The sequence below is a fragment of the Gorilla gorilla genome, chromosome 13 (assembly GCF_029281585.2).
Source record: "Gorilla gorilla gorilla isolate KB3781 chromosome 13, NHGRI_mGorGor1-v2.1_pri, whole genome shotgun sequence".
NCBI classification, from domain to species: Eukaryota; Metazoa; Chordata; class Mammalia; order Primates; family Hominidae; genus Gorilla; species Gorilla gorilla.
Window position 1 is genome coordinate 103,717,425 of NC_073237.2, and position 24,088 is coordinate 103,741,512.

General features: G+C 46.5%; 1 protein-coding gene and 1 non-coding gene across 3 annotated transcripts; both read right to left on the reverse strand.

Annotated features, from left to right (window-relative positions):
• Positions 1 to 4,800: 4,800 nt before the first annotated feature.
• Positions 4,801 to 4,907, reverse strand: LOC115935945 (U6 spliceosomal RNA). Its single transcript, XR_004071528.2, has one exon. It is a non-coding gene; the product is annotated as a U6 spliceosomal RNA (small nuclear RNA).
• A 9,677-nt stretch (positions 4,908 to 14,584) lies between these two features.
• KLF4 (KLF transcription factor 4) lies at positions 14,585 to 19,982 on the reverse strand. 2 transcript variants are annotated; one of them, XM_004048406.4, is made up of 5 exons: positions 18,838 to 19,982; positions 18,602 to 18,722; positions 16,967 to 17,939; positions 16,700 to 16,864; positions 14,585 to 15,660 (listed from the first exon to the last, which is right to left on the reverse strand). In XM_004048406.4, exons 1-5 carry the CDS (start codon positions 18,840 to 18,842, stop codon positions 15,485 to 15,487), a joined length of 1,440 nt encoding a protein of 479 aa, XP_004048454.1. In that variant the 5' UTR covers positions 18,843 to 19,982; the 3' UTR covers positions 14,585 to 15,484. The 2 variants fall into 2 exon arrangements, with proteins under 2 accessions (XP_004048454.1, XP_018889772.1); XM_019034227.3 differs by having other exon boundaries at positions 16,700 to 17,939; positions 18,838 to 19,481.
• Between the last annotated feature and the right edge of the window lie 4,106 nt (positions 19,983 to 24,088).

Genomic DNA, 24,088 nt, shown 5'->3' on the forward strand with positions numbered 1-24,088 from the left:
ATTTGTTCCCAGACTATGCTCTGGTGCTCCAAAGAGCCTTCCTTGCTTCTGAGATCTGAAATGGCTCTCTGAGTCATTTGTTCATGCCCAGTGACACAGACCCAGATCTATTTTAGGCTGAGATCCTGTTTAGGGGAAAGAAATTATCTTTAAATATTGGCAGCATTAGGAGAATGTTGGCAAAGCATTTTGGAAGATGGGCAAAGAAGCAGGAGTGTTTCCCATGGGCCATGGCTGAGAATGTGGGCTCTAAGCACAATACTCAAATGTGCCACTCCTGGGGTGAACTTCCTCTCCCGCGTTCTCCATTTAAGGAGGCCTCAGAGTGTGTGAACTTCAGAAAAGATTCTTTCTTCGGAGTACTTCCAGTTGGCCCAACTATAAAAAGGGCTGCTAGTTTTTGTTTCAATAGATTGAACACATGCGTAAAATGCTTTGAAATCCGTGAGTGAAATACCCGGGAAGAAAGGCAATGACCTATTTACTCTTGGTGATTTTATAGCGGTTGTGGGGATGCTATCATGCAGAAAACTATTGCCTTTTCTTAAGTCACTATCCAAACTGGATCCTAGAAGAACGTGGTGTATTTTTAATCGAGCCACAGATAAGATTCCTTGCCTTGTCGGGCGCGGTGGCTTACGCCTGTAATCCCAGCACTTTGGGAGGCCAAGGCAGGTGGATCATGAGGTCAGGAGATTGAGACCATCCTGGCTAACACGGTGAAACCCCTTCTCTACTAAAAATATGAAAAAATTAGCCAGGCGCGGTGGCTCACACCTGTAATCCCGGCACTTTGGGAGGCCGAGGCGGGCGGATCACAAGGTCAGGAGATCGAGACCATCCTGGCTAACACAGTGAAACCCTGTCTCTACTAAAAATACAAAAAATTAGCCAGGTGCTGTGGTGGGCACCTGTAGTCCCAGCTACTCAGGAGACTGAGGCAGGAGAATGGCATGAACCCGGGAGGCGGAGCTTGCAGTGAGCCGAGATCCCGCCACTGTACTCCAGCCTGGGCGACAGAGCAAGACTCCATCTCAAAAAAAATAAATAAATAAAAGATTACTTGCCTGTATTAGAAAAGGGATGGGTTAGGCCAATCTTGCCCATATAGCTTCACGTGCACCAAATACAACCCTTGTTTAGAAGAAAAAATCAAACACACATTCCGAGGAGGTAAGGAGCAGCAGAAGTTAGCTTTACTTTATCTGAGAAATTGTGTGATATGGCAGTAGGAGCCTGGGCTTGCAATCCGGCACATCTGTGTTCCAATGACAGCTCTGTGACCTTGGACATGTCACTTGACTCCTCTGGGCCTTGGTGTTATATAATAACAAATTCCTAAACATCTAGCAGAGTTCTTGGCATACCATAGGTGTTCAATGAATGTGAATGCCTTTTTCTATTCTACCTCTAGCTCAATCAACCAGCAACTCCAAGTTTATGTTTCCCAGTACATTCATCCTGACATGCAAAAAATGTTTTCCTGTGGTCAATGACAAAGATAAAGGAGCAAGAATCTCAAGCGTTAAAAAGAAAACAAACAAACCACGTGACCTAAACCCACACTCTGAGAAATTGTCCCTCCTCACGCAGTTTCTATTCCAGGCTTCACGTGGCCAATCTGAGAAGGTTCTCAAAGCAAATGTTAATTAAAAATGTTTACCACGCTGGACTTGGTGGCTCACGCCTGTAATCCCACCACTTTGGGAGGCTGAGGCGGGTGGATCACGTGAGGTCAGGAGTTCGAGACGAGCCTCACCAACATGGAGAAACCCTGTCTCTACTAGAAATACAAAATTAGCTGGGTGTGGTGGCAGATGCCTGTATTCCCAGCTACTCGGGAGGCTGAGGCAGGAGAATCGCTTGAACCCGGGAGGCAGAGGTTGTGGTAAGCCGAGATTGCACCATTGCACTCCAGCCTGGGCAACAAAAGCAAAACTCTGCCTCAAAAAAAAAAAAAAAAATATTTATCAGGGCTGGGTGTGGTGGCTCACCCTTGTAATCCCAGTACTTTGGGAGGCCGAGGCTGGCGGATTATCTGAGGTCAGGAGTTCGAGAACAGGCTGACCAACATAGCAAAATCCCATCTCTACTAAAAATACAAAAATTAGCCAGGCATGGTGGTGGGCACCTGTAATTCCAGCTACTCAGGAGGCTGAGGCAGGAGAATCACTTGAACCCGGGAGGCAGAGGTTGCAGTGAGCCAAAATCGCGCCACTGCACTCCAGCCTGGGCAACAGAGCAAGACTCCTACTCCATATATATAAAAAAAAAAGTTTACCAAAGGACCAGTAGTTAAACATCGTGTACAGCTGAGAGTATTGTTATCCGAAACCTAAAATACATTTTCTCAAACCTTTATTTATAAAGAAAGACATTGAACAGGAGTGTTCAAATATGTCCCCAGGCAGTCAGAGGCTTTTCTCTTTCATTCCTTCTGCAGATCCACTGTCTGACCATATCTCTGTGTGCTTTCTTTCTCTAACAAAGAGCCATGCATTCTAATTAAGGAAATCAATGAAATGTGCAGACCTCTACCCTATGAGTTATTTGTCAGTTGGCAAATGGATTACTGGCTTGCTTTTGCTGGAGCCCAGGTAGACTCCACCATTCACAGAGAAGATCAACGTATCACACTTCCTAATCAGTACAACCATTCGACCAAGCAGTTTTATCAACTTTTTAACAAATAGTATCATTTGTGTATCAGAACAAGAACATGAAAATAAAAGAGAACTAAACCTCCAATGGGGTCATGTTTCCAAATGCAAATTGAGATCCAAACATTAAACAATAGAGATCATCTAATCCTTTTACAAAGACCCAAATTGCAAATCCAATTCCCATGCCAGAGTGGCTTTGTCTAACAAAGTCGTTAATGCAAAGAATCCCCTAGGCAAAGCCTCTTCTCTTTCTGTGGGCTTTGGCATAGCGAGAGCTATATGTGATGTCAGTTATGCTCTCTCGCTGTAAAGTTAATTGTGCTTAAAACAAAATCACGTGTTCTCGTGGTCTAACTATGCAGTTTCCAATCCATAGCAACCCAAGGTGTCTTGGTTTGAAAATTAAGACCCATTCTGACCAAATTATTAATTCCAACAGAATTTTGTGATATTTTTGAATAAGGCCAAAACCTTCATGCTGAATCTGAAAAACACATCTTAATATGCCTTAACATGCACCCGATAAACAAGTTAAATGTATCTAAAAAATAATAAGCAATCGGCCGGGCACGGTGGCTCACACCTGTAATCCCAGCATTATGGGAGGCCGAGGTGGGTGGATCATGAGGTCAGGAGTTCAAGATCAGCCTGGCCAAGATGGTGAAACCCTGTCTCTACTAAAAATACAAAAAAATTAGCTGGGCGTGGTGGGCACCTCTAATCCCAGCTACTCGGGAGGCGGAGGCAGAGAATTGCTTGAACCCAGGAGGCAGAGGTAGGAGTGAGCTGCGATCGCGCCACTACAATCCAGCTTGGGCAACAGAGCAAGACAAAGTCTCAAAATAAGAAGAAGAAGAAGCAATCAAGAAAATTGTAGGGGGGAGAATGGTATATGTGGTTGTAGTTAACATGGTTGAGTCTTGCAAAGAATCATGTATCACTTTTTTAAGAAAGGTAACAATTTTTTTACTGGGGCTGGAAAGCTGATTTTCATTTAACTTACACTTTATGCCCTTTGCAGAGCAGTTGCAGGAGGAAACAGTATCTGTAAACCTGCGTATTCTTTTTTTTTTTTTTTTTTGAGACTGAGTCTCACTCTGTCACCCAGGCTGGAGTGCAGTAGCATGATCTCAGCTCACTGCAACCTCTACTTTCTGGGTTCAAGTGATTCTCCTGCCTCGGCCTCCCAAGTAGCTGGGATTACAGGCGCCCACCACCACACTCAGCTCACTTTTGTATTTTAAGTACAGATGGGGGTCTCATCATGTTGACCAGGCTGGTCTCGAACCTCTGACCTCAGGTGATCCACCCGCCTCGGCCTCCCAAAGCGCTGGGATTACAGGTGTGAGCCACTGCGCCTGGCCATATTTACAGATTCTTACTCATCTTTGCTTCTCCTGCCCTTTGCACAGTGGCTAGTAAAGTAGATCCTTGAATTGATTACATGTGTTTGAATCAATTGCATGGAAAGAGAAAGTGGAACAAAGCCAGAATGATACTATAACATTTTGAGGGAATGGTTCCTATGTTCTCTCTAGAGGGAACACAGTGACCAGTGAGTAGTCCTGTCCTAGCTGGCCGGTAACAGAGCACTATACAGAAGGATGATAAAGCACAGTAAAATACTTCTTTGGATGTTAGAGCCCAACATTACATTGAATTTAGAACTTTCCAGGGCCAGGCACTTGTGGCTCATGCCTGTAATCCTAGCACTTTGAGAGGTCAAGGCCCTTAAGCCCAGGAGTTAGAGACCAGCCTGGGCAACATAGGGATACCCTTGTCTCTACAAAATAATTTTTTAAAAAAATTAGCCAGGTATGGTGGTGCATGTCTGTGGTCTCAGCTACTTGGGGGGCTGAGAGGGAGAATCTCTTGAGCCCAGGAGGTTGAGGCTGCAGTGTGCTGTGATTGCACCACTCAGCCTGGGTGACAGAGTAAGACCTCATCCCCCATCTCAAAAAAAGGAAAAAAAACAAAAAAACAGAACTTTCCTCTGAAAGCCATCTTTTCTGCATGGTGTTTTTTGCTTGTTTTTTGTTTTGTTTTGTTGTTGTTTCTTTGTTTGTTTGTTTAGAAACAGATGTTTATTTTCCATCAACCTTATTTCCATGTTGCTTAAGAGCCCGTGCAAGAACAGAAAAATATGGAACACTTCACGAATTTGCGTGTCATCCTTGTGCAGGGGCCATGCTAATCTTCTCTGTATTGTTCCAATTTTAGGATATGTGCTGCCGAGGTGAGCATGGTGTTTTTTGTTTGTTTAGTTGGTTGGTTTTGTTTTGTTTTTGAGACAGAGTCTCACTCTGTCACCCAGGCTGGAGTGCAGTGGCGTGATCTCAGCTCACTGCAACCTCTGCCTCCCAGGTTCAAGCAATTATCTTGCCTCAGCCTCCTAAGTAGCTGGGATTACTGGTGCACGACACCATGCCCGGCTAATTTTTGTATTTTCAATAGACATAGGGTTTCGCCATGTTGGCCACGCTGGTCTGGAACTCCTGATGTGAAGTGACCCACCCACCTTGGCCTCCCAAAGTGTTGGGATTACAGGCATGAGCCACCACGCCCAGCCAGCAAGATGTTTTTGATCATCTTGATTCCTCTAAGCTTCCCTTGGGCTGTTAGGATGAAGCCATGAATGATTGGCCTGTTAAGTAAATCAGATCTAGGTGCTGGTTGCTCAGATGTCAACTCGATGTGACCTTGGGCAAGGTCACAAGTCCTTTATCTGGGTCTTTTCCTTGAGTTAAATGGTCTTGAAGATGCTTTCCTTTTCAAACATCTTACGTAATTTTATTTTATTTTTGAGACAGGGTCTTGCTCTGTCACCCAGGTTGGAGTGCAGTAAAACAATCATAGCTCACTGCAGCCTCAGCCTCCTGGGCTCAAGGGATCTTCCCACCTCAGCCTCTTGAGGAGCCGGAACCACAGGAACATGCCACCACTCCTGGCTAATTTTGTTATTTTTATTTTTTATTTTTTATTTTTTGGAGAGACAGAGTCTCCCTATATTGACCAGGATGGTTTTGAACTCCTGGTTTCAAGTGATCCTCCTACCTCTGCCTCCCAAAGTGTTGGCATTATAGTTGTCAGCTACCTACGTAATTTTACAGCTTCAGTCCTTGCAATGTTACCCATTCCTAGGTGAAGCGGTAACAGTGCCTCAAAGGCAGGTCAATGGTGAATTCCGCGCACTGTCAGAGTTTATTTAGATGTATTCAGAGGTCAGAAAACTACTGTCATCCAGGCAAACTAGAAGAGTCTCAAGCTTGAAGTGGAGCAAACCAGATGGGAGGGTTTCACAGCACCCAAAGCTAAACCTTCCTGTTTGGGCAGACTAGCCCACTCGATATCCTAGAGTAGAAAGTACCCTCTTTTAGCTGGTGCGGTGGCTCATGCCTATAATCGCAGCACTTTGGGAGGCCAAGGCGGGTGGATCATGAGGTCAGGAAAGTACCCTCTTTTAGCTTTTATTTTATTATTTTATTATTTTTTGAGATGGAGTCTCACTCTGTTGCCCAGGCTGGAGTGCAGTGGCGTGATCTTGGCTCACTGCAACCTCCACCTCCCGGTTTCAAGCGATTCTCCTGACTCAGCCTCCTGAGTAGCTGGGATTACAGGTGCCCACCACCACGCCCAGCTGATTTTTGTATTTTTAGTAGAGATGGGGTTTCACCATGTTGGTCAGCCTGGTCTTGAACTCCTGACCTCAAGTGATTCACCTGCCTCGGCCTCCCAAAGTGCTAGGATTACAGGCGTGAGCCACCATGCCTGGCCTAAGCTTTTAAAGTGCAATTTTTTTCTTTTTTTTTTAGCCTTCGTTATTTGTCATACGTCCATGATACACATACCTTTTTTCTTGAAAGGAGGCCCAATGGGTCATCCAAAAAAAGGATAAAATATCTCCTTTCCCCACTGGGTGCAGTGGCTCATGCCTGTAATCCCAGCACTTTGGGAGGGTGAGGCAGGTGGATCACGAGGTCAGGAAATCGAGACCATCCAGGCTAACACGGTGAAACCCCGTCTCTACTGAAAATACAAAAAAAATTAGCCAGGCATTGTGGCAGGTGCCTGTAGTCCCAGCTACTTGGGAGGCTGAGGCAGGAGAATGGTGTGAACCGGGGAGGTGGAACTTGCAGTGAGCTGAGATGGCACCACTGCACTCCAGCCTGGGCAACTGAGCAAGACTCTGTCTCAGAAAAAAAAAAAAAAAAAAAATCTCCTTTCCCCAAATTTTGACATCCTGGAGGACATGCCCAGTGGTCTCTTAATTGCTTCCTGTAGGTCACCTGACATCCATCTGTCTTCCCCACCACACAACAAACCCCTCAAATGAACAAAACTCTTTCCAGAGTCAATGCAGAGAATCACATGGCAAGGAAGAGTTCACAAAAAGGAGATGCCAGGATTTTGAGAGAGTCTCACTCTGTCACCCAGGCTGGAGTGCAGTGGTGTGATCTCAGCTGACTGCAACCTCTTGCCTCCCAGATTCAAGCAATTCTCTTGTCTCAGCCTCCTAAGTAGCTGGGATTACAGGTGCAGGCCACCATGCCCGGCTAATTTTTGTATTTTCAATAGAGATGGGGTTTCACCATGTTGGCCACGCTGGTCTAGAACTCCTGATCTCAAGTGATCCAGCCACTTCGGCCTCCCAAAGTGTGGGATTGACTCTGGAAAGAGTTTTGTTCATTTGAGGGGTTTGTTGTGTGTTGGGGAAGGCAGATGGATGTCAGGTGACCTATAGGAAGCAATTGAGAGACCACTGGGCCTGTCCTCCAGGATGCCAAAATTTGGGGAAAGGAGATATTTTATCGTTTCTTTGGATAACCCAGGATTTTGGCTAAATATTCAGTCAATGATTACTTTTATTCAATTAAGTTTAGTAACTGAAGGTATTCAAGGACACATCAAGAAACCTCCTAGTGCCCTGCAGAAGCTCACGTCTTTAGGGGAAGCCAGACCCATAAGACCTAATAATAGACTGGGTGCAGTGGCTCACACCTGTAATCCCAGTAATTTGGGAGGCCAAGGCAGGAGGATCGTTTGAGGCCAGGAGTTAGAGACCAGCCTGGGCAATATAGTGAGACCCCATCTATACAGAAAAATAATAATGAAATTAACCAGAAGTAGTGGCACATACCTGTGGTTCCAGCCCCTCAGGAGGCTGAGATGGGAGGATCATTTGAGCTCAGCAGTTTGAGGTTGCTGTGAGCCATGTTTGCACCACTGCCCTTCAGCCTGGGCAACAGAGCGAGACCTTGTCTTAAACAAACAAACAAAATACACAGAAAAACCCCACATAAGCTTGTAATACATACGAATAAGTGTTTAATGCAAGATGTAAATAGAATGGAGGCGTATTCTTAAGAGCTGGGCTTTTAAGAGACATAGGCTTTTGTCAGGGTAGTAGGGGTCTTTCCAGAAGCAGTGGAGACCAGTATCTGCAGGCAAGTTTCAAATGCTGAAACAGCCATGTGCACTGGAGGACCAGAAGTTGTTGAGCATGGCAGGTTTACCTAAGGAGGAACTAGATAGGGTCTTTTGTTATTGTTGTTGTTGAGACGGAGTTTCACTCTTGTCGCCCAGGCTGGAGTGCAGTGGCATGATCTCAGCCCACTGCCACCTCCACCTCGGGTTCAAGCAATACTCCTGCTTCAGCCTCCCAAGTAGCTGGGATAACAGGCTCCTGCCACCATGCCCAGCTAATTTTTTTTTTTTTTTTTTTGAGACGGAGTCTTGCTCTTGTCACCCAGACTGGAGTGCAATGGCACAATCTCAGCTCACTGCAACCTCCACCTCCTGGGTTCAATCGATTCTTCTGCCTCAGCCTCCCGAGTAGCTGGAATTACAGGCTCCTTCCACCACGCCTGGCTAGTTTTTGTATTTTTGGTAGAGCCGGGGTTTCGCCATGTTGGCCAGGCTGGTTTCGAACTCCTGACCTCGTGATCCGCCCGCCTTGGCCTCCCAAAGTACTGGGATTACAGGCATAAGCCACCACACCCGGCCCTAGATAGGATCTTGAACAAGCAGCTGGAAGCCACAAATAGGGAAGAGACCATGTTAAATCTATATCCACTAAGCACTGGGGACCATGGGAAGTTACAGAATAGGGGAAGGGCTTGACCAGATCTATTTGACCAGGAGAGCTATGTGCTGGGCCAGAGGTGAGGCCAGAAACAAGAACTTCAGAACAAAAAGTATGAACTGTGTACATGGCATAGTGGCCCCAGCTGAAGAAACAACTGCAGGAAACTCTGCCTTCCCTATCTGTCTACTTTGACAAAGGAAATAGTACATTGATAGGGAGACAGAAAGTCTGAGGCTTTTGACTCTTAAACAGGTTTACTGAAAGAACCTGGACGTTAGCAAATCCTTTTGAATTGGGGTGGATCCTTTATACCTGTAGCCCTACCTGCCCAGCAGACTGAAACAAAGGTATTAGAAGAGATGTGCTTTGAGTATGTCAGCAAGAATGAGAAGTGACAGCAAAATGCTAACCTGTAAAGGGAACCTGAGTTTCTTCATCCGCATACTGGAGATGGGAGAGGAAAATCCCATCCCTACTTTGTAAGATTGAGGTAATGTAGGGTGTAAGTACTTTGTAAGCCTCATAGAGCTGTGCAGAAGGGATTGTTATACACCGACAAAAAGTGACCTGGAGCAGGCAAGAAGCATGCTTGTCCTTACAGATAAAATCTCTTCTATTTGTCATGTCTAAGACATTATTCTTTCATAGTTTGTACCAATTACCATCTCCTGGTCTTTCAGCAAGTGTATTCAGGGTTTCTCCAATTTCTCCATAAAGTTATTTGCTCATTTAAGCTTTTAAATGGATATATAGGTATAGCACCTGAGTGCATTGGTTTTGTATCATGGGGATTTGGCCACTATTTAGTAATATATTGATCCAGTGCCAGTTAGTACAGATTCAAATATTATACGTGAGACAGGAATTATAGCCCCACTTGACCTTCTGGTCCTCTCTCTCTCTCTCTAAAAACCTAACTTTCTCGTTTCCTGCTCTATTTAGATTATATTATTATAACATGTAAAATGGACATGAAAAGAAACATAACCAGCCTTGGCAACATAGGGAGACCCTGTCTTTACAAAAAACAAAAGCAGGCCGGGCGCGGTGGCTCACGCCTGTAATCTCAACCCTTTGGGAGGCCGAGGCGGGTGGGTTACTTGAGGTCAGGAGTTCAAGAACAGCCTAGCCAACATGGTGAAACCCCATCTCTACTAATAATACCAAAAAAAAAAAAAAAAAAGAAAAATGTTGTGTTAGGTATCCTCAGGTGAGATGTCAAAGGGATTTCTAACTGTGAATTTACTTTTTGCTGTTATTAAATTGAATTTGTTTATTTCCTCCTTTCCTTTAAGAACAAGTGGAGGCCGCGCGTGGTGGCTCACACCTGTAATCCCAGCACTTTGGGGGACCGAGGCGGGCGGATCACTTGAGGTCAGGAGTTCGAGAACTGGCCAACATGGCGAAACCCCGTCTCTAGTAAAAATGCAAAATTAGCCTGGCGTGTTGGTGCTTGCCTGCAGTCCTAGCTACTCTGGAGGCCGAGGCAGGAGAATGGCTTGAACCCGGGTGGCGGAGGGTTGCAGTGAGCAGAGATTGCGCCATAGCACTGCAGCCTGGGCGACAGAGCAACGTCTCAAAAAAAAAAAAAAAAAAAAAAGACCAAGTGGAGAAAGACATTTGGGCGAATGATTGCAACATGCTGACTCATCTAGGGTGTCGAGAAGACCGAAGCAATTTAGAAAAGTATATTATATCAAGGGCACCGTGGAAAACAATTAAAAAGATGGGCTCCAGATGCACATGACTCCAGAGAAGCAATTTGACTAATATTTCAACCCCATGCACCCGTTCCTCCCCAGCTAAGTTAACTGGCTGTGGTAGCCTTGATTCCAGCCTGAAAGATTTTTCTGTGTATGCTAACATTTTAGCAGTTGCTTTCCCTCTGTTTTGACTGTGACCAGGGGAGTAAAGCACCAGGATCTTCAAACGGATTTAAGAATTTATTAGTTTTTCAGGAGATGGTGAGAAATTTACTCAAGATTCACCTTTTTGTTTAAGATAAAGTTTTCCAAAGGGAAACTTTCCAACTTTCATTTTAGTTTCCTTTAATGTAGAAAAAAAGTTTTTATTTTCATGCAGTATTCTAACTTTAACAGTAGTTTGTGGTTTTCTTCCCCACCACCGGTAGAACATTCCATGATATTTTTTACAGCATTCATTATGTAGACTGGTCTTGGAGGTTTTATATGAAATATTATTGAATGACTCTGCGTGTGAACAATGAATGATAGTTTCATAAACAACCTTTAGGAGGCAGACATAGCTTCGGTTTAGCACTATAAAAACATGTCACTACACAATAGCCTGTAGAAGGTGCTACGAAAATACAAAGAAGTAAAACAAATAGATAAAACGCAATATGTAATAAAGTCATGAATAAAATGATAAGAATAATACATAAAGTAAAAGGGTTTATGTGGGACTGGGTGGCATTCATGTCTGTATGAGAGACAGGGAAATAAATGGACAAGAGTGGGTGAGGGAGTATCTAGGCTACAAATCCATCTATGTATGTATGTTGTGTTGAATGGAGCTTCAGAAGCCAGAACATTTAATAGGACAGGTGGCTGATACAGGCTGCTAAATTTAGATACTCCCATTTGTTGAAGTACAACAGGTACCACCGCTGCTTGTTTTAATATTTTCTCTGTGGACTTGCTTCTGTAGCATAAAGACTACCTCCCCTGGGCTTCCTTATATGGAAATAAATTATATGTAAAAATTATCAATCTCCAACTGTGAAGAGCATTTCATGTTTCTAAAAATTGTAACACTTTTTCATTGATTTTTTTTTTTTTTTTTTTGGTAGAGATGAGGTCTTGCTATGTTTCCCAGGCTGCTCTCAAACTCTTGGCCTCAAGCAATCCTCCCACCTCAACCTCACAAAGTGTTGGGATTACAGGTGTGAGCCACCACACCCGGCCTGGAACAATTTTTGGAAGAAAAAGAAATATTCCTCATGACCATCCTACTTGAGATAGTGAAAGCATCTGTTTTGTTTTACAAACTGAAACAGGATAGCAAGAGTCAAATACGTTTTCAGGCAGAAAGAATTTTATCAGAAGAGACATTTTGCTGGAAAATAGGTGGACTGAAAGTCTGTTGATGTGTGTAGGAAACATCATTCTTAATCTTTTGTGTGTGTAGGCACACAAGTTAAAATAAAAAACAGTAAAATTAAGTGTCATAAGGAAAATATAATAAGCAGACATCACAATTATTAGGTACTCTTTATTGTATAGTGTATAAACGGCTCTGTAACACCATAATGACAGCACACCTAGGAGCCCACAGCTGATAGGTCCCAGAGTAAATAATTTAGCTATTGGCGTATGTTGAATAGTATTTTGTTTGTTAATGAAGTTTTGGGAAATCTTCCTCATTCATTTTAAATATTGAAGCTTTCTTTTTCAGGCTAGAAAAAGTTAATGTAGGCTGGGTGCTATGGCTCATGCCTGTAATCCCAGCACTTTGGGAGGCCGAGGCAGGAGGACTGCTTGAGCTCAGGAGTTCGAGACCAAACCTGGGTGACATAGTGAGACCCTGTCTCTATAAAATTTTTTAAAATTAAATTAAAAATTACAAAAATAGGGGTTGGGGAGAGAGAGCATCAGTTAGAATAGCTAACGGATGCTGGGTTTAATATCTAGGTGCAACAAACCACCATGGCACATATTTGCCTATGTAACAAACCTTCACATCCTGCACATGTACCCCGAACTTAAAAGCTGAAGAAAAAGAATTAAATAAAAATTAAGAATAAAGAAAAAGTTAACGTAGAGGAATGTTAATCTATGACATCAGAAAATTTTGAATAAATTTAAAATTCTTGATAGTTTATGCATGTTTCTTCAAGATAATATGCACTTAGCAAATATAAAGATGGCATTTTTCAGTCATTTTCATACACCAACTGTGTGCCAAAAGATTCTGTATAACAGAGGTGGATTACAAAAGCAACCAACCACAATTTAACAGAAATTTAAGAAATTTAAACTTAAAGAAATCTAAACATAATTTACAGAATAATGTGTTCTAATGAGGGCTTTTTGTTTAAATAATTTTAATTGTTCTTTATATCTTCATTCTTATGAAAAAGTTTTTCAAACTTATTATAGCTGTTTTAGAATATTTGAAACCTTCAAAAAAGAAAATTTAGGCTGGGTGTGGTGGCTTATGCCTGTAATCCCAGCACTTTGGGAGGCCTAGGTGGACGGATCACTTGAGGTCAGCAGTTCGAAACAAGCCTGGCCAACATGGTGAGACCCTGTCTCTACTAAATATACAAAAATTAGTCGGGTGTGGTGGTGGGCGCCTGTAATCCCAGCTACTCAGGAGGCTGAGGCAGGAGAATCGTTTGAACCCGGGAAGTGGAGATTGCAGTGAGCCGAGATCACACCACTGCACTCCAGCCTTGGTGACAAGCGAGAATCCATCTCAAAAAAAAAGAAAAGAAAATTAAAACTGAGAAAACCAGTATGAATATTTTGGCAGTTCCTTCTAGGGTTTTCTCTTAATTTCCTTTTGTTTCTCTCTCTCTCCTTCAAAGCACACATACACTTAAATGTACACAGTTGAATTGGTACTGTTTATAGTCTTATATCCTGCTTTTTCCACTTAACATTACTATGAGCATTTTTCCATGTCATTAAATATGCTTTGAATATGTTCTTGGCCACATAAAATTCCATCCTATTGATGCACCTGTTTTCTTTTAAGCAGAGACACATGCCATGCTTTCCAGTCATGCTGGACTCTCAAAAGCCAAAGAAAATACCCTGTGCTGATCTACCATAAGCCTCTTATAAACATCCATTTTTTATTTCATTTATTAAATGTACCCATGGTACAAACGCACCTCTGGACACTAGATACAATCAATAGTTAATAAGCACTCTAAAAAAAATGCCAGTGAGCAGTGAGCTCTGTCCCCTTGATGATGTTTAGTCACCCACATTCATTTGGCGATAGCCCCAAATGAATTTCAATCTCTCAGGCACCCACCTCAAGAACTTCAGATTCTAACAGGGCAGTTTTGAGTTTTAATATTAAAACTTCTAATATAAACGCTACAAACTTACAAAAACACCATCTTACTTTACACTTAGTTTTGTGAATTTGAATAATTTTTAAATTATTTTATTTCAGTTTGTTTTCCCACCTTCAGTCAGGGGAACTGATTTAGCTTTAAAACAATCTGCCAGAAACTTTGGTTCTGACCTCTTTAAGGCTGTAACTAGTAGAAGTGATGTATCTGTAACACACACCAAGCACAAATGAACCCTTTAATCCTCAGGAGGGCACTGTGGAACTACGTTCTTAGGGTTGTCTGCTGTGGGAAGGTTCTTTTGTTACTCAAATGTGAGGGGTGCTGGCACAGGCCTCCATAGGAAACTTTTGTATTTTTATTTACTTTAAAAGACAAACCATAAAGATTTTTTTCAAATATGAAACTGAAATGTATATATTTCATAAATATTTTCATACTAAACTGAGCAAATTTAAGAATGATTAAGCTGTTTCTACTGGGAAAATCATAGGTAAGGAAACTGCTTTCACCTAGTTTTATGTACATTTGGAAAGAGCAAACCTGAACTGGGTTTTTAATCTTGTAATTTTTAAACGTACAATAATCAAGAGTTCTCAGTCCTATATTGATAGTATTTATGGTAAAACTAAATAGTTTTTTTTAAATAAAAAAAGGTATTTTAATTTGTTGACATAAAGTTGGCTTTTTTGTGCGTGCTTCTTACATGCCTTATTAACCCGGTCTGTTTAAACCAAACACTGTTCATATTTTTCCAGGAGGAAAACAAAACAATAAAAAACATTATTCAGATAAAATATTATAGGTTTATTTAAAACTTAATTCTCACCTTGAGTATGCAAAATACAAACTCCACAAAATGTTCATTTTACTTTGTAGTTTACAAATATACAAAATAGACGTTTGCTTAAATTTATATTACATATTTATTAAGGCAAGGAACTATATAGAAAAACACATTTGTTCTGCTTAAGGCATACTTGGGAATAAACCATTGTACAAATTATTGCACATCTGAAACCACAGTGCATAACAGACTGTCTGCATAAAAATGCTAAAGAAGTAAACCAGGTATATTACCTGACTTAGGTCATAAATGTTGATCGGAAGACAAATATAGATTTTCCTTGTCAAAGTATGCAGCAGTTTGAAAACTTTGGCTTCCTTGTTTGGTACCTTTAGAACCAAGACTCACCAAGCACCATCATTTAGGCTATTTAAACATGTTTTCTGTACCTGAATTTCTTCTTCTTCTTCTAACATCATAATAATGGCTTTTAGAAGGTAAAGAGAATACAAGGTGATCTTTTATGCTTATATTGCATCAATACACAATTCAAGGGAATTCTGGTCTTCCCTCCCCCAACTCACGGATATAATTTATACCCTGATATCCACAACTTCCAGTCACCCCCCTTGGCATTTTGTAAGTCCAGGAATATTCAAGTCGGATTTAGAATTGGAATGATAGAAGATCCAGTCAGAGACCCCATCTGTTCTTTGATTTTTGTCTTTTGGATTCCTCATTTTTCCTGATTATCCACTCACAAGATGACTCAGTTGGGAACTTGACCATGATTGTAGTGCTTTCTGGCTGGGCTCCTTCCCTCATCGGGAAGACAGTGTGAAAAGTAAAAAATACTGAATTCTCTTCTGGCAGTGTGGGTCATATCCACTGTCTGGGATTTAAAAATGCCTCTTCATGTGTAAGGCGAGGTGGTCCGACCTGGAAAATGCTCGGTCGCATTTTTGGCACTGGAACGGGCGGTGCCCAGTGTGTTTACGGTAGTGCCTGGTCAGTTCATCTGAGCGGGCGAATTTCCATCCACAGCCGTCCCAGTCACAGTGGTAAGGTTTCTCACCTGTAAAGGTAAAAGAAAAAAAAAATTGACGCCATTGCTATATCAAAGAATCACCCCTTTTAAAAACTGAAGGCCAGATATTAAACCAACTCTGACCCTATCCTAAAGAAATCCAGGAATGTCTTTATACCACTGAAGGGCTGTATTGAATTCCATATCATAAACAGGTATACATTCCGTGCTTAAGTATTTGGTCTTGTTTTTAGGGGGTCAGTTAAGCACACAACCACCACCTACACCTATACTAATGTTTCACCAAAAACACACAAACACCACCTAAACCTATACTAATGTTTCATTTGAGTCAAGGCATCTCAGTGGTGGAAATGAAATTTGGAAATTGTGATTGGTAGTGTGCCCAAACCATGCAATCTTATTCCTACTACGACTGGGGATAAAAAGCCACAGGTGGCTACTTTTTTTTTCTTTACCTTTACCTTATTGAATGCTGCACCTAAACGACTTTGGGTACCTACTTACATTGACATGGAAATGCTCTGCAGTGACAACCCTAAATCAGAATCTTCCCAGCAATTTTGACCATCATATTCTTGGAATTTAAAATAAAACCTTCTGCTTGTGGGGGAAAAACAATTAAAATGTAAATCAAAACGAACAAAAAATAAAAAATAAAAAATAAGACCGAATTGTTACGACCAGAATTCAAAATAACAGAAAGGGAGGGTGAACCTGGGAAGGGAACATTAAAAAACGATTTTTTAAAAAAGCCATCATGCTTTTGCATAGCAAAGTATAATTTCTTGATTATAATGCCAAGCTAGGAGAGGCCCACAGACCGCGGGGAATCTCCTGCCTTTTAAAGGCCTAACAAAATTGCACATTCAAGCACAGATACCATCCATCAAGCAAAAGGCTCCTGGGCAGAAAAGTAGGCGCCGGTTTGCTGTTCTCTCCAGTGATCCCGGAGATCAAGGCGATAGACTGCCCTGGGAAGCCAAGGAGGCACTGAGGAGTGTCCACTGGTAGCCTATGGGGCTGGAAGCTAACCCCCCCTTCCTTCTGCAGTTTGTCCCCCTACCTGTGTGGGTTCGCAGGTGTGCCTTGAGATGGGAACTCTTTGTGTAGGTTTTGCCGCAGCCCGCGTAATCACAAGTGTGGGTGGCGGTCCTTTTTCGGGGCCACGATCGTCTTCCCCTCTTTGGCTTGGGCTCCTCCGGCATGCAGGAACCGGGTGGCATGAGCTCTAGGGGTGAAGAAGGTGGGGTGAGCATCATCCCGTGTGTCCCGAAGGGGGGCCAGCACACACAGGGCTCCCCAGCCCGAGCTACAAATCCCCGGGACTGACCTTGGTAATGGAGCGGCGGGACTTGCGGCTGCATCTGATCGGGCAGGAAGGACGGGTAATTGGGCCCCGGGTGGGGATGGAAGCCGGGAGGAAGCGGCAGGGCAGGGTGACAGTCCCTGCTGCTCAGCACTTCCTCAAGACCCAGGGTCGGGGTAGTCCTGCTGGGGAGCTGCCGCCCCAGGGGGAAGTCGTGTGCAGCCGGCCGGTGGCCATTGCTGAGAGGGGGTCCAGCGCCCAAGTGGGTGCACGAAGAGACCGCCTCCTGCTTGATCTTGGGGCACGTGCGCGGCGGCCCGCCGTTGTAGGGCGCCACCACCACCGGGTGGCTGCCGTCAGGGCTGCCTTTGCTGACGCTGATGACCGACGGGCTGCCGTACTCGCTGCCAGGGGCGCTCAGCGACGCCTTCAGCACGAACTTGCCCATCAGCCCGCCACCTGGCGGCTGCGGCTGCTGCGGCGGAATGTACACCGGGTCCAATTCTGGCCGCAGGAGCTCGGCCACGAAGCCGCCCGAGGGGCTCACGTCGTTGATGTCCGCCAGGTTGAAGGGAGCCGTCGGAGGGGGAGCAGACTCCCTGCCATAGAGGAGGCCTCCGCCCGTGCCGCCCGGCGCCACGCCCGGGTCGTTCCCGGCCCGGATCGGATAGGTGAAGCTGCAGGTGGAGGGCGCGCTGGCAGGGCCGCTGCTCGACGGCGACGACGAAGAGGAGGCTGACGCTGACGAGGACACGGTGGCGGCCACTGACTCCGGAGGATGGGTCAGCGAATTGGAGAGGATAAAGTCCAGGTCCAGGAGATCGTTGAACTCCTCGGTCTCTCTCCGAGGTAGGGGCGCCAGGTTGCTACCGCCGCAAGCCGCACCGGCTCCACCGCTCTCCAGTTCTGTGGCCACGGTCGCCGCCGCCAGGTCATAGGGGCGGCCGGGAAGCACTGGGGGAAGTCGCTTCATGTGGGAGAGCTCCTCCCGCCAGCGCTGCGGGGACAGGGCGGGAGAGACCTGTCAGTGGTGGTCCCCTGTTGCCACCCGACATACTGATGTGCTGGCCGGCCACGCGCGACTGCACCGCCCAGACATGGGGACTGGTCAGGCAGGAAGCACCCGGGAACCCAGGGCGCCAGCGCTGCAATCTCGGCCCACTCCCGGGTCGGAGAAGAGGTGATGCGTCTGTATTGCGGGTGTTATGTCCTGTCTGCCCAATTGCGTGTGAGCGAGCGCTGCGGCTGGTCCCTCCCCCGCCAGGTCCCGTGGACGTCCCCGGAATTGGCACACCGAGGCTCTCTCGGTGCGCTCTCGCCACGGGGCCGCCTACGCGCTAAACTCACTCTGGCCCAGGCAGTGTCTGGGGACGCGGCCACCTCCCGCCCGGTGGCCCGCGAGCTCCCGCCCTACCGACAGCGCGCCCGGGGACTGGTGAAGACCCGGCTTGCGCCCCAGGCGGCTCCGCAGTGCTCGCACCACGGGCATACACAGCTGAGCCAAGGACACGGAAGCTATCCCGGGAAGGTTGCGGAGTCCGCGCGGTGGCCGCTCCTTACCCTCGTTCAGTGGCTCTTGGTGACCCCAAGGCTCCGCCCGCCCCCACCACACCCACGAAAACCCACCGGGCGTTCCCGGCGGCCCGGGGCGATACTCACGTTATTCGGGGCACCTGCTTGACGCAGTGTCTTCTCCCTTCCCGCCGGGCCAGACGCGAACGTGGAGAAAGATGGGAGCAGCGCGTCGCTGACAGCCATGTCAGACTCGCCAGGTGGCTGCCTGCGAGCAGGGCAGGGCGCAGAGACAGGAGTCAGGGGCGGCTTTCGGCCGTTGTTCCGGCGCGTCCCACCGGTCCTCACCCCTCCCTGCTCCCAGCGCCGCGCGCCTCACCTACCTCATTAATGTGGGGGCCCAGAAGGTCCTCGGCAGCCCGAAGCAGCTGGGGCACCCGAACCCCAAAGTCAACGAAGAGAAGAAACGAAGCCAAAACCCAAAACCCCAAATTGGCCGAGATCCTTCTTCTTTGGATTAAATATAAATTGGAAGCGTCCTTTTTAAAAAGTTCCTTTGTATACAAAAGTTCTTAGAAAAGTTGTAAACTCAAAAATAGACAATCAGCAAGGCGAGTAAGTAGGTCCGGTGGCCGGGCTGCGCTCTCTTCTACTCAGCAGCGTCCCCCACCACTGTCGCGGTCGCCTCGAGTGTTGCCGTGGGCGCAGGGGCTGTGGCCGGGGCGGTGGGCGGGCGGTGCCGCCAGGTGAGACTGGCTGCCGTGGCGCGGAGCTGCGAACTGGTCGGCGGCGCAGGGCGCGGAGTCCGGGGAGTTGTGTGGAGCGCGCGCGGCCATGGGCGCGGGCCACGGGCGGGTGGGAGGGTGGGGGGCCAGAGGGGCGGGGAGGGTCACTCGGCGGCTCCCGGTGCCGCCGCCGCCCGCCACCGCCTCTGCTCCCCGCGCGCCCGCAGACACGTTCGTTCTCTCTGGTCGGGGAACTGCCGGCCGCCGGCGCGCGCTCCTTACTTATAACTTCCTTCGCTACAGCCTTTTCCTCCGCCTTCTCCCATGCCCCGCCCCTCCCTTTCTTCTCTCCGCCCCACCGAGGCTCCCCTCCATCGTTGCTATGGCAGCTAAATCAACAAACTCGGCGCACGTGGGGGCGGGGGAGGGGAAGGAGGGGCGCGGGCGGGGCTGGGCCGGGCCGTGACGCCAGCCAGGCAGCTGGCGGGCTGGAGCCGAGCTGACGCCGGCGGCAGTGGTGTCGGCGGCGGCGTCCGCCCCAGCGCGGGGCGCGAGGAACCGGGCGCAGGTTCGGTCGTTGCGCGACCAGGGCCGTACTCACCGCCATTGTCGGCTCCCTGGGTTCGAAGCCCGCGAAGACTGGTGGGGTCAGCGGGCGGCACGGTCACGCGTCCGCACCCCTGCTAGCATACGCGCTTGCCGCGCTGTTTGCGCGCTGGAGAAGAGCGCGATTATCCGCGTGACTCATCCAGCCCTCCATCTCCCCCTCCCTCTCTGCGCTCGCAGGAGTCCGCTCTCGCCGCTCAGCGCCAGTGCCGGTGGCGGTGCCGGCGCTCGGCCTGACCTCGCACGGTTCCTCGCGGGCCCTTCTGCCGAGGGGTGGGGGGCGCTAGGGGTGTGGAGAGGAGGCGGTGCCCAGCACTGTGCAGCGTGAACTGGGAGCCTCAAGAGAAGGCCAGAGGAGTGTTCCGCCGGGAACAGGCGGAAAGAGGCACGAATGGGGAGTTATGGTTTTGATACTTTAAATAGCGAGAAAGGGAGTGAAAGGGCTCAAGATTTACTCAGAGGCGTGAGGGAGAGAAGAAGGACTGTGAGGCGCGGAGACAATTTTCAACCAGCCATCTCGAAGCACTTTCCTTTTTTTTCTCTTTTTTTTTTTTTTTTTTTTTTTTTGTGAGACAGTCTCACTGTGTCGCCCAAGCTGGAATGCAGTGGCACGATCTCAGCTCACTGCAACCTCCGCCTCCTGGGTTCAAGCGATTCTCCTGCGTCAGCCTCCCGAGTAGCGGGGATTACAGGCGTACGCCACGACGCCGGCTAATTTTTGTATTTTTCGTAGAGACGGGGTTTCATCATGTGGCCAGGCAGGTCTCGAACACCTGACCTCAAGTGATCAGCCTGCCTCGGCCTCCCGAAGTGCTGGGATTACAGGCGTGAGCCACTGCCTGTAATATTTGATGACTAAATTGCACTGTAGAATAATAATAATAGAAGACACCCATTAAAGAAGAATTAAATACTCACTGATGACTTTTCAAGCCACGCACTCTCCTTTCCACTTTATGGATGAGAAATTGAGTCATAAAGAGGTGAAATGGCCAGTAAAGGTCAAAGGACAACTCGTTCCTTCGGCTCAGGCTCCGGGTAGGTCAGGCCCCCCTAAAGGGACTTCCCTGGGAAGTGACTATGTGCCAGGAAGTGGAGCGATGCGGTGGGATCCTAGCTCTCAAAAAGTGCACACCGAGCCCGCCGCAGGCGTCCTTGCCCACAGGGAAGGGAATAGGAAACAGCGATCTTTACTTCAGTCTTATAACGCTGCCTCCCCCACCCCCACTCTCCCCTTGGTTTGTGATCAGTAATTTTCCAGCTGGGAAATGTTTTGCTCTCATCTTCTCAGCAAACAGTATTTTTTTTTTTTTTAAACGTGAATGTGGTGTTCGGTATCACTTTCTAAACGTAGGTTTGGCGAGGTGTTTACTTTGGATTCCGGCGTGCGGCGCGGGACTCCGCCCCCCTCTCCACGGAGCCCCCTCACCGGTGAACGCTGGCGCTTAGGCTGGTGTCAACCTAGGAAAGAGAAGAGAGGGGACACTGGGGAAAGTGGTGGAAGCTCGGGCACCGGGCAGAGAGTGCGCTCACCCCTTTTTGAGTTCTAGTTGCCAATGTCCTTTGTCGTTGTCACCTGTTTGAACCCTGCGATTCTGGTACCTATTAGGTTTCCTCAGAATATTTGTGATACCTGATTTTTCCACTCCTCGCCGACCACAGAAGCATTCTTGGAATGCATCTCGCCCCGAATGAATTGACTCGGCCCTCCCTGCCAACGCCAGGAATCCCTCTAAGATCCAGAGTCGGACGCCCTTGAGTGTGACTTCCATCCTTTAGCTTGGCTCTGGCCAAGGGCTGCCAGGGTTGCAGCTGGGGGAGGAGAGTGTTTTGGCAGGGAAACCGAGGTCCTCCTTCCTATGACCTCGAGGAGTTCAACCCCACCCCCCTATATAGGATCGGGCCAGTTACTTTAACTCTGATTTTTACTTTAAGCCCTTTTCAAACGGAGGAACCAAAAAAGGAAGACACCTGCCACTTCCTCCCCTACTCCTTTAATTGTGATGGCAACATCTTGGGATGCTGTGATTTGAGGGCTGCATGGGAAACTCACCACTTTTTCAGGAAAGCCAAAGTCCCTCACCCTGGATGAACAGTGGCTGAGCCCTTGATTGGCAGCCATCTCCCTTGGGATGTAAACATATGGGTCAGGACTTGGAATTTCCAACTTAGGTAGGCAGCACACTAGGCTATTTCTGCTTTACTTTTATTTCTCTAAGGCAGTAGCCCTTCCCCCTCAAAAAAAAATATCTGTAACCACCACAATGAAAAAACAATATTGCACAGATGAATTGGAAAGCCACCATTATTATGTCACATAATCAAGACAAGATTCTGAAACTCGATTGAAAAAGATGAACTTGTTTCCAACCGGCCTTCTGAAGGATAAAAGCCAGTCTCTATTCGTGGCAGGCAACTAGCTGGTTATTCCTCTGATTGCGTCATAAAGGGAAATCTGTATATTCACCCCAGATTTCTAAAAGAAGCAAGAAACTTCAAGTTCACAAATCATCTCTCAAGGCAGGTGCCCTGTATGACAACAAGGTTATGGCCCTCCCTGTCTTCAGAACAGGTAGGGCCAGAAGACTTAAATCCTTGCCCTATATAATTTATAAACATGAGGCTGAGTAAACCTTTGATGACTGAATTGCACTGTAGAATAATAATAATAGAAGACACCCTTTAAAGAAGAATTAAACACTCACTGGTGACTTTATTTCAGCAAACTGATATTACTAGTTTTGTGGACTAGAAGTTAATTATTAATGTCCTTGGAGTTATAAAATAATTTTTTTCCAGCACAAACTGCATTAGTTGGCAGAAGATGTGATGAACACCATTAGTGCTAGGGGATTAATGTGGAGCCATGGAGGGGTGTGATAGACTGAAGAAGCTGCATCCATGTTTCAAATGAAAGATTCAGCACCCATAACTGGGTATGGGGTCTGGACACATAGAGCACCCCATGACCTGGCTGCACCCTGGCTGGGTGTCTCTGCATAACTGCCGCAGGACTCAAGAAAAACTGCTTTTTTTCTTTTTTTTTTGAGACGGAATCTCACTCTGTAGCCCAAGCTGGAGTGCAGTGGCGTGATCTTGGCTCACTGCAACCTCCACTTCCAGGGTGGAGGTGGAAGCAGTTCTCACGCCTCAGCCTCCAGAGTAGCTGAGACTACAGGCGCGTTCCACCATGCCCAGCTAATTTTTTGTATTTTAGTAGAGATGGGGGTTTCACCATGTTGCCCAGGGTGGTCTCCAACTCCTGAGCTCAGGCGATCCACCCGCCTCCGCCTCCCAAAGTGCTGGGATTACAGGCATGAGCCACTGCGCCCTGCCTGAAAAACTGCTTTTTAAAAAAGTGAAAACAAGAGATGATTTTAAGTACCCGAATTGCTTTGAAATGAAATCCCTGCTAATAAATAACTGTAAAAGGAGCTTGCAGCTTTCACAAGGTGGCAAAGCTTTTCTCAGCCTCCACGCTCATCTCCTTGTGAACGCCAGCCTCTTTTTTTTTTTTAATTTTATTATTATTACACTTTAGTTCTAGGGTACATGTGCACAACGTGCAGGTTTGTTACATATGTATACATGTGCCATGTTGGTGTTCTGCACCCATTAACTCGTCATTTAGCATTAGGTATATCTCCTAATGCTATCCCTCCCCCCTCCCCCCCTCCACAACAGTCCCCGGTGTGTGATGTTCCCCTTCCTGTGTCCATGTGTTCTCATTATAGACCAATGGAACAGAACAGAGCCCTCAGAAATAATGCCGCATATCTACAACTATCTGATCTTTGACAAACCTGACAAAAACAAGCAATGGGGAAAGGATTCCCTATTTAATAAACGGTGCTGGGAAAACTGGCTAGCCATATGTAGAAAGCTGAAACTGGATCCCTTCCTTACACCTTATACAAAAATTAATTCAAGATGGATTAAAGACTTAAATGTTAGACCTAAAACCATAAGAATGCCAGCCTCTTTTTACCCTCTGTCTTGTGTAGACTTTAGAGGTTAAGAAAGTAGGCTTTGACTCTGTGTTTCCCAACACGACTCTGCTGCTTTCTAGCTGGGCACGTTACTGACCTCACTTTGCACTTTGCCTGTTTCCTCTTCTGTAAAATGGGGATATTAATAATGCCTACTTCTTAGAGTGATGAGGATCAAATCAGATAATCTAAAGTAAAGTATTTAGCACAGACTTAACACTCAATACATAGTAGCTATTACTATCACCAGTATTCCCCAGGGTATCATAAACATGATGAGGCTGAGGCTATTGTTTTGTTCACTGCTATATCCC